This window comes from Diachasma alloeum, unplaced genomic scaffold (genome assembly GCF_001412515.2).
Source record: "Diachasma alloeum isolate Michigan unplaced genomic scaffold, Dall2.0 Dall_scaffold_00208, whole genome shotgun sequence".
Lineage (NCBI taxonomy): Eukaryota > Metazoa > Arthropoda > Insecta > Hymenoptera > Braconidae > Diachasma > Diachasma alloeum.
In genome coordinates, this window is record NW_021680373.1 from 1,459,759 (window position 1) to 1,470,985 (window position 11,227).

The 11,227-nt window shown below is 35.5% G+C and overlaps 1 protein-coding gene across 1 annotated transcript in view; it reads right to left on the reverse strand.

Annotated features, from left to right (window-relative positions):
- The window catches only part of LOC107036261, an 18,214-nt gene that overhangs the window by 6,563 nt on the left and 424 nt on the right, over nt 1–11,227 (reverse strand). Inside the window, exons 2-3 of the mRNA XM_015254073.2 lie at nt 4,347–4,555; nt 2,576–2,711 (exon numbers count right to left, since the gene is read on the reverse strand). Of these exons, the coding sequence (XP_015109559.1) occupies nt 2,576–2,711; nt 4,347–4,555 (345 nt within the window). The remainder of the gene's footprint in view (nt 1–2,575; nt 2,712–4,346; nt 4,556–11,227) is intronic.

Here is an 11,227-nt window from a genome sequence, read left to right on the forward strand (position 1 = left end):
CCTCCCCTCCACTCCCTCTTCGAAAATCCCGCATAATAACATTTTCCCGTTCATTAATTACGACTCCAGGAACCTGTGCAACGTAGTACTGAGGCTTTCGTTCATTAATTAGCCAGTGCCTAGGTGCATTTTGTTCATTAATTACACCACCACCAGATGCTCCTTGTTTTCATTCGTTCCCACTCCCCCATTCTTATCCTTTTTACTCATCCCTGGGTAGTTCAACATTTTCTTTTTTCACGACTAGTTTCGCTTTGGGAAAAAAAACTTGCACTTGCTTCTTGGGTTTTACTTTGAGGATCTTTACCGTCTTAACCCGCGAGTTCAGAATCAATTTAAAGCGGTTTAAGGGGAGGGGAGGGGATTTATGATGATTTTATGGGCTTACTGACAATATTGAGGGCGGGGGTACTGTTAATGATTGATTGATCGGGTAATTTAGAGTGATTAAAAATGCAAAACTATTATAAAATTAATTTTATTGTTAATTCAGTGATAATTTGGGTCACAAACTCATGAAATTGCAAATTTCCCTCAACATTCAACGGAATTCAAAATTTGTTTTCTTGGTTCCACTCCCTCACCCTCATATTTGGGTACTTTTACTATTATTTAGTTTTCGTTTCGCTTTGATAAAAAAAATTGCACTTGCTTCTTGGGTTTTACTTTGAGGATCTTTACCGGCTTAACCCGTGAGTTCAGAATCAATTTAAAGCGGTTTAAGGGGAGGCGAGGGGATTTATGATGATTTTATGGGCTTACTGACAATATTGAGGGCGGGGGTACTGTTAATGATTGATTGATCGGGTAATTTAGAGTGATTTCGGTCGGCGAGGCAGGTGATGTAGTTTTGATAGCTAAGAAGTGGCGAATCACATTGAAAAGGAAAAGAATTTTTTTTAGAATGGGTGAAGACCTTTAAAATTCAGATTTTTACTGAAAACTGGAATTTTTTTCTCTGTGAACGTAATTAGACAATTTTTGGGTGAATTATCATAAAAAAATGCTGAATAAACAATTATAAAATTAATTTTATGGGTAACTCAGTGATAATTTGGGTCACAAACTCATGAAATTGCAAATTTCCCTCAACATTCAACGGAATGCAAAATTTGTTTTCTTGTTTCCACTCCCTCACCCTCATATTTGGGTACTTTTACTATTATTTAGTTTTCGTTTCGCTTTGATAAAAAAAATTGCACTTGCTTCTTGGGTTTTACTTTGAGGATCTTTACCATCTTAACCCATGAGTTCAGAATCAAATTAAAGCGATTTAAGGGGCGGGGAAGGAGGCGGATTTATGATGACTTTATGGGCTTACTGACAGTATTGACTGCAGTGGGTACCGTTAATGATGGATTGAACATGTAATTCAAAGTGAGTTGAGTTGACGAGGAAGGTTATCTACTTTTCATAGCTAAAGAGTTGTGAATTACATTGAAATAGAATTATAACTTTCATGTCGTACTAAGAAAATAATTTTTTTTAAATTTAGATTTACACTGAAAACTAAAATATTTTTTCTTTGTCAACTTAATTAGAAAATTTTTGGCTGAATTATCATCGTAAAATGCTGAATACTATATGCTTCCAATAATTCATCGTAACATTATCAAAAATTTCATAATATTGCATTTAATTACTACACTGAGAGAATGATTCATTTATTCCAAACGAAATTCGTTAACTATTAACGAATGGTAGAGTTGAATATGATCAAATGAATATTCGTTAATAGTTAACAAAATCCATTCGTTAACAATAACTAATCCGTTCTATCAGTGTAGAAAAAAATCAATGTTACGTACAATTTAGAATTGATTTTGAGAATGGAAAAAATCATGAAGTTAAAAAATTCGCTGAAAACCCACGGAATTCAACCTTTGGTTTCTCAACCCGCATGTACAGAGTCAATTCAACACGTTTTAAGGGCGGGGGAGGGGCGGAAGGAATTTACGATGATTTTATGGATTCACTGACAACATTGATTGCACTGGGTATCATTAATGATTGATTGAGCACATAATTCAGAATGAATTGGGTCAAGGTGACGTGTAAAATCCTCTTCATAACTGAGAAATTGCATTGAAATAGAATTCAAAAAATCAGATATCTCTTGAGTGATAATTGAATAAACCGACAATGAGGATTAATTTAAAAATAGTTCTGTTCTCTGCGAACGTAATTAGGAAAATTTTGAGTGAATTATCATCGAAAATGTTGCATATCACATTCTGGCAGTGATTAAATCATAACATTATCAAAATATCCCAAATACTGTAACAAACTGCTGGAAAAAAATGTATTTTTCCTTACAATTTATTGCCAATTTCCCTGAAAATTCAACGGAATTCACAATTTTTAACTTTTCCCTTGTTTCCACCCCTCATTCACTGAAACCTTTCCACTCCTAATTTCTCTTCGATAAAGAAACCTATATTTGTTTCTTGTGTTTGAACTTTGAAGATCGTTATCGCCCGACCCACAAGTTGGGAATCAATTTAAAGCGCTCTGAGAGGTGAGAGGGGCCGGGGGAGAGGGTCCGCCGGAATTACCAACGATTTTATTAACTTACCGACGACATTCATTGTTCTGTATACAATGGCCGTGTGAAAGGAGGGTGCATCCTCCGATACCTCGCAGCTGTAATCGCCGGCAGCATCAAAGTCCAGGTCCATCAGGCTGACTTGCGTCGCATTACTCTCGCCAATCTGGAAAGTAGAGGGAAAGGGAGGACAATAAAAAAATGACTCGGTGAAAATAATAAAGTACGTGTAACATGATAGAGTGGGTGGTAGACGACTTGGATGTCGTTCGGTCAGTGTACCTTGGGCTCAAGCGGTATCTACGAGACGAATCGGACGTCTCGCGCGACACAATCCGCCCCTTTTACGTTCCTCCGATGCGTCGTCACGCAAACCAACAACCCCTCTTTATCGAGAGGGTGGAGGCCGGGGAAACAATGGGGCGACACGTGACAGGGAAATATTTTTCTGATGGCTTTTAAACTGTCACCGAATTTGTTATTACTGAGGGATTATTGAATTTTTTTGTCGGAGGTTGCGGGAGGTTTTAGTTGTGAATAAATACGGGGATAGATATCTGATATTTCGTGTATAGAAAATAGGGGGAGTCGGTGATTGAACGATATTTTTTTTTGAGTCAAAATAGAAAAAAGGAGAGTGGAAGAAGTGTGGAATGTAATGGGTGAATAAATGATGAACGTAAGGCGTCGGTGAAAGCTGGGGCTGATTGGAAATTTTATTCGTCATCAGACTATTATTTAATTCATTGATAACGGAATTTGCCATCAGAAATATGATCGGTTTAAAGAAAAAACAGAAAAATTGCCGAGAAAATCAAGTACTATTGATAATTTTCGTCTGAATTTTCCCTACCAAATCCCGGAATTTTTTTATCGTATTCAATTTTCAATGAAATTTTGGGAAATCTTGTCATTGAAAAATCAAATATTCCACTGATTTTCTGTTCGAATGATCGGAAAATGAATAAAATACTTGATTTTTCAGCTCAATTTTTCGGTGAAAATTCATAAAAATCAGGAAAATTCAGAGAAAAATGAAAAATTCATGTCGTTTTTTTTAAAATTCAGATTTCACTGAAAATTCAATCCAATTTCCTTGAATTCTACCTAAAACTTGAAATTTCATCACCGTTTTTCCCCTGAAACGTGTAATTTACTTTTTCGCCCTCCACTCAGAGAGAAACAGCGGAGCAACAATTACTTTTTGGTAATTTTCAAGTAGTGATTTTGTAGGCTAAACAAGACAAATAATTGAAATTGTCTAAATTTTCGGAAACCTTATTTTTTGAGATACGAAATCGACTTCTGGTAAAATTTATTGTTTTTAAATTATTCATAGAAAACGCTCTTAATTTAAAAAAATGCATTTTTAAAATTATTTCACCAATCGTCCTGCAAAAGTAAACTTTCTCTTTTTTCAGATTTTTTAAATCTTTTCTAACGGTTCAATATCGACATTCAAATTCAGACCTGCAAACTTTAGACAATAATTATTCATTATTTAAACTATTCAATATCCATAACTATTCATTATTCATGATTTTAAAAAATTGTCCGACCAAAACAAATGCACAATTCCATCACAGATAATCTCCCCCAAAAAAATTCCTAAAATGAAGAATTGAACTAGTTTTCTTCCACTCAAACGTGCGTCATTCATTTATCAATAAATAAAAAATTTCTCAATACTATTTGCCGACGAAGCAATCTACCCCATTCGTCCTGTCCCCCGCTCCCCGAAACAAACAATAGTGCCGTACCAGCAGCGGAAAAAGCGTAAAAAACAGTTTTTGTGACTCACATTGACTTTAAGATTTCCAATGGGAAATGTCTTGGCAGGCGGCGACTCGTTTGGCGTATAACGATAAAACTCTCTTCCACTCTTGTACCACTTGACCGTGTACAGACTAGAGCCTTCCAAGTCATACCAGCAATTTAACACCGCCGAGTTGCCCTTCTCAACAGCCGTCGGTGTCTGCATGCGCACCTCCTTAAGCCCCGAGCAGATCCCTGTGAATAGGAGAAAAACCGACCAAATGTTCCTTTGAATAAGAGATCAACCAACGGCTCTTTCGGATTAAAGGCAAAAGAAAAACGATTGCTTTTTTAACGGGTTCTCCTCTCCTTCGAGTCCCTCTTCTCCCTTTTTTCCTTTTTTTCTCCCTCTCTCTCTCTCTCCCCCTTCACCTTCTTTAATCTTTTTCCTCCCTTTTGTTTTCTCTTCCCGCGCCTCTTCCTCTTTTTTTATCACACTCGCTTCATTGCAATTGTAGACGTATATCCGTTGAGAGTCTACAGAGATTTCCTCGGGACGAGAACGCGTCTGCCTTCATTCTCGTCGGGCACGGCTATCTCACGGGAATTTTACCAAGCGAGATTGTGCGTTCTACCTCCCCTTATTACGTACCACTGGGAAAACGAAAAAGCGAATTCTCTACTTGTTCCCCCCCGCCCCTCGCCCCCTTCATTCGTCTGGTTTTTCCGTGTTTTCGTACCATTTTTGTTACAACATTTTCATCTCCACTTGGGTTATTTTATCTTCCAGGGGTGAATTTTTGTGTTTTTTTTTTCCCGCAGGCACCAGACGATTCTCCCGAATGACCCGGATTATTCAATATCGGAAGGGGCGATAAGAGAATTGACAAATGACAATAAAAATATTTCGGAAAAATCTGATGTGGTGCGATAAAAAATTCACCGCGATTCGTCGAGAATTTCGGAGGGGGCAAATTGACGCTGTTTGTGATTAATTATTTAGGGAATCTGGGGAATGGCTGCGGGCAGGCGGGAATTGACACGTACGGGCGGACCTTTTAGGTTGTTTTAGGTCCTTTTTCTTTCGTATTGAATGGAAGAGGAGCAGTAGTTTCGTTGACATGTAATTTTTTACGATGAATTGGTTTTTAAATTAATTACGTTTTTTTAGAATTCAATGCGATTTCCATTTTTTTAAGAAAAGAATGTGGAATTTCTCGTTATAACTAAACATTAAAATGCAATTTTTTTATTTATTCTAAATATATCATTTATTGAAAAAGAATAAACAATTTATTCCCATCAAATATACGAATTTTATTAATATGAGGAATTTTTTTATTTATCATTAATGAAGACTTCATTTGGATCAAATAAAGATTAATTAGTCATTGCAAAAAATCATTTATTTAGAGTAAACAGAACCTCAAATGAAGAAAACTTTTAATTTGAATAAAAGCTTTATCTCGTATTGTGCAAGTAAACATATTTATTTCATTCAAATAAATCATTTTTCTGGTTTTACTTCTCAACAAACTTTTTTTTTGTGAACGTATAAAAATATTTCTGTCTTCATGAAAAATTCCACGCAATCCATCGAGAATTTCCGGGGCGAAATGACGTTATTTGTGATTAATTATTAAGGGAATCTGGGGAATGGCTGTGGGCAGACGGGAATCGACATGTATGGGTGGATCTTAAGTTTCTTTTAGTTCTTTTTCTTTCTTATTGAATGTAAGAGAAGCAATAATTCTTTTAACACCTAATATTTCATGATGAATTGGTTTTTAAGGGAGTGTGATTGATTTTGGATTTTTGTCAGAATTCAATATTATTTGGAATCGCGATTTAATCCAGTGTCTTCCATAAAAATCCACAATTTTGAACATTCCCACTATGAATGAAGATTGAGATGCCATTTTTTTATTCATTCTAAATGAATCATTTATTAAAATAGAATAAACAATTTATTCACATCAAATAAACAATTTTTCTTAATATAAGCAAAATCTTTATGTATTATTAATGAAGAATTTATTTGAATCGAATAACGATTACTTAATAATTAAAAAAAAAACATTTATTTGATATAAACAGAACCTCAAATAACGAGAAATTTTTATTTGGAATAAGAACTTCATGTCGTATTATTTAACTAAACTTATTCATTTCATTCAAATAAAACATTTTCCCTCCTTAAGAAAAGTTCCCAGCAATTCATCGCCAATTTCGGGGACAAATTGACGTCATTTGTGATTAATTATTAAGGGAATCTGGGCAATGGCTGTGGGCAGACGGGAATCGACATGTATGGGTGGATCTTAAGTTTCTTTTAGTTCTTTTTCTTTCTTATTGAATGTAAGAGAAGCAATAATTCTTTTAACACCTAATATTTCATGATGAATTGGTTTTTAAGGGAGTGTGATTAATTTTGGATTTTTGTCAGAATTCAATATTATTTGGAATCGCGATTTAATCCAGTGTCTTCCATAAAAATCCACAATTTTGAACATTCCCACTATGAATGAAGATTGAGATGCCATTTTTTTATTCATTCTAAATGAATCATTTATTAAAATAGAATAAACAATTTATTCACATCAAATAAACAATTTTTCTTAATATAAGCAAAATCTTTATGTATTATTAATGAAGAATTTATTTGAATCGAATAACGATTACTTAATAATTAAAAAAAAAACATTTATTTGATATAAACAGAACCTCAAATAACGAGAAATTTTTATTTGGAATAAGAACTTCATGTCGTATTATTTAACTAAACTTATTCATTTCATTCAAATAAAACATTTTCCCTCCTTAAGAAAAGTTCCCAGCAATTCATCGCCAATTTCGGGGACAAATTGACGTCATTTGTGATTAATTATTCAGGGAATCTGGGGAATAGCTGTGAGCAGACGGGCATTGACACGTGTACGGGTGGACCTTATGACTTATTTTATTTCCTTTTCCTTTCTCATTGAATGTAAGAGAAGGAATAATTTTTTGTCACCTAATATTTCATGATGAATTGTATTTTAAGCGAATATTTGATAAATTTCGGATTTTTAGTCGGAATTCAAGAACAGTTTCGCTTTTATAGAGGAAGAATGCATAATTTTCAATATTTACGTTACGAATGAACATTCAAATTCCATTTTTTCTCATTTAATGTTGAAAACCCAAAAAAATTATTGAAGCCAAATAGAAAGTGATGCATCGTTTCCCCAGTAAATTCCATTATTCTCCATCAAATGAAAATGTTCAGAACCCTGTTAATCTCACCCAGAAAAATGGTTCATTTGAATAAAATAAAACCCTCCATTTGAAATTTCTTACTTGTTTCCAGAATATTGTTCTTAAAAAATGAATAAATTGGTTTACTTGATTCAAAAGAACAAACTTAATTACATCAACAAAACAATGTATTTATTCCAAATAAATCTTTTATTAAAACCCAATAAAGAATGATTAATAATTAAAAAACCATTTATTTAATCCAACCAAAGCCAAACAAAGAACAGTTTTCAACGTGAATAAAGCCTTCATTTCGTACTATCCAAATAAACTTATATATTCGATTAAAATAAATCGTTTTTCTGTATATACAACTCAAAAAAACGCATAAAAAAATCTCTCTCGACGAAAAATTCTCCGCAATTCATCGAGAATTTCGGAGGCAAATTGACGTTGTTTGTGATTAATTATTCAATGAATCCCCGCAGCGAGTGGGGGCAGATGGGAATTGACACATACGGGTGAACCCTACATTTTAATAAACCCCCTCCCCCCTCATTTATTCATGCCTGTGTAATGGCAGTGTTTAAATATCAAATGAACATGGCAAAAGTTTGTTATTCGGTTATCCATGAATTATTTCAACATCGCGATAAAACACGAGCCCCCAATTTATTTTCAGGCCATTTTCGGTGTTATCCATTTGATCGAAAATCCCACCTTCCGTAATTTAACATGAAAACACAGTTTTGATATGGGCTCATATAATTGATAATGTACTTAGCCAAGTTTTCCCTGAAACCCGTGCACACACGTATATAATTTTTATTCAAACTTGGAGGGGCGACGGGGCGAGGGGAAGAGGGGAAGAGGGTGAGATGGTGGGGAAATTTAATCAGGCAAAATTAAAGCGAAACGCCTCGCGTGTATCTTTTTTATGATTTTTTGCCTCCTCTTTCATAGCCCTGTTCGTTCCTTCCTCTTTTTTTTTAACGGGTGAATCTGCTTTCTACCTACAATTCTTTTCATTCTCCGTCTATCCTAATTCCGTCTACTATTCATGCCTCCTCCCTATCCCGTAGGAGAACTGTGAGGGGATTGCTATATACGCACTGTTCATCGAAGCTTGAATAATCCCCTCTGCCCTGTTGGCATCGAGCATCCAATCACGAATTGGCATCATCCTCGGTATGAAAGATGGATCGATGAATCGACACCATTAGGAATTCTAATAATAACAATCACTTCAATCTCTTCTTATGTACCATCTTTCGCGTCTCAGTTTGCTCAAGCTTTTTACCCTCCAGAAATCCCCCAGCCAATGTGATTTGCTCGTATTTTTAATACCTCGAGGGCCTCTTTTAGATAACTCCCGAGGTTTGAGATTTTGAACATTAGTCAATATTGAGGGGATTTGACAGAACTCGATTAGATTCGCTGGCGTGATTTTTTTTGTCAAGTTAATAATGGTTCATTTTTTATGGAGAAAGAATGGGCGAAACTTCTGATTTTTATTATTTCTGTTTTAAATGGAGATTGAGACTCAATTTTTTTCGAAGTAAATTTAAAACAATGGATTAATTTTTTGACACTTTTAAATAACTCTATCGTTTCTCATTATTTTTTTTACTCTAGCCAATAATATTTTCAGGTTTTTGGAGAAGAAATTGTGAAAAACTGGATTTGGAGCGTTTTCGTTATGAATAACTATTTAAAGTTCATTTTTTTCCTCAAGTTAATGTTTTCATTTTTTTGGAGACTCGGGATTTTGAACATTTATGTTATGAATCGAGATTGAAACCTAATTTTTTCCTGACACTTTGCAATAACTCTATTGTTTCTCGTAATTTTTTTCTCTAGTGAATAATCTTTTCAGATTTTTCAAGCAGAAATGCAGAAATGTTAAATAGCTGGATTTTTGGGGCATTTTCGTTACGAATGAAGATTTAAATGTCGTTTTCATTCTCCAGTTGATAATGCTTTAATTTTTTTGGGGGAAAGACTGTTGGAAACTCGAAATTTTGAACAATTCTGTTCTGACTGAAGATTTAAACCTATTTTTTTCGAATGAAATGGTAAAAAAACAATGGATTTTCGACACTTTGAGGTAATGTGATAACTATGGGAATTGAAATGTTATTAGAAACAGCGAGGAAACTTCAGAAAATTAGATTAGATTCAGAATCGTTTTTTTCGCAATTTAATAACCTTTTCAGTATTTAAAGAAAAGGTGGGAATACCCGGGCTGTAAATTTACGCCTGGAATGAAAATCCATAACTTTTAACATTCCCGTGATGGATACTAATTAAAATCCCATTTCTTTCTCATTAGATGTGAATAAATGAAGACATTTTTGAACACCGAAAGATCTACTATTTATTTATGAGAGCAAAATGGGAAAAAGTTGATATATTGAGTGAAAAATGTGTAAAACCGTAATTCGGCCGGTGTTACGTGAAAATCCACAATTTCAAGTATATTTCCGTTTCCGAGAAAGAAACGATGAAGAACTCATGTCAGAGAATGTAATTTCAATGTTACTGATGAAACATGAATTGTTTAAAATTTTTCTGAGACGGTTCTAATTAGAAGATTCAAAAATTAAAAACATCCAACTGTTGTCAAAGTAATATATTCCCTTTTTAGAAAAAAAATACGGAGAAGCTGACTCAACTCAGCCCCTTCCGTGAAAATCTCCAATTTTCAACATTTCCGTTCTCAACAAAGATCAAACCCCATTTGTTCATTAAATGTAAAAAAATTTCCACTTCACAAAAAATGATTGACCACTTTCAAAGCAACTGCCATTATTTATTCATGAAAAGAAACCTCTGAAAAAACCTCATACATTGGAAAATGTAATTCCGATCCTCCCGACGAATTCCCCGAATTTTCCCAATTCTCCCGCTGTAATTTCGCTCAACCCCCCGCGAATAAAAAACCCGCACCCCTTCAACCAAGGATTCCGGCCCGTTAACAACTAAAATCACGCCAATAAAAATTACAGCCCCCCCGTGCCGTCCCAATGCTTCCCATCCGCCAAACCAAAAAAAGCAAGAAACCCGCCAGAGCGAGAGCTCCGAAAGTAGTTGCGGGGATTGCGGCTTTTCGGGTTAACTCTCTCGGGAGAAATTTTCGGGTTCCCTTGAATTTTCGATCGCTCCCCGGGACAGGTAATCTTCCCGGTGTTAAACTCGTCCTCGGAGGCTTGAAAAACCCCGAGCCTAATAGTCCAAGCCCCCATCCCCCATCGCACCCCCGCATTCCCCTCCCACCGATCAACTACCTCCCCCGAAAACCCCTCCAGACTCCCTGAATTTCCCTACAAATTGATTGAACAGATCGCCAGCAATTGCGAGTGTCACTTTCACCGGGACTTGTTTGATACATACAATACCCGGAGGCCTCTGTATACCCACAAGTCAGTCCACATGAATCGTGGGGGGAATCACGAAAGCGCCGGCACGCACGGCCGCCGTATCGTGGGGCACTTTATCATACCTGCCGTGATTTTTTCCCTCTCCCCCTGATTTAACGCAATAATAAAAATCAATGGCTTCATTCACCATCCAATACACCCCCCCAAGTGCGAAAAACCCACCACAACACCCCCGCAAACAAAACTGCCCCCCAACTCCCGTCGAATCCCAAAACCCGACATAAAAAAAAAAAAAAAAAAAAAAAAAAAA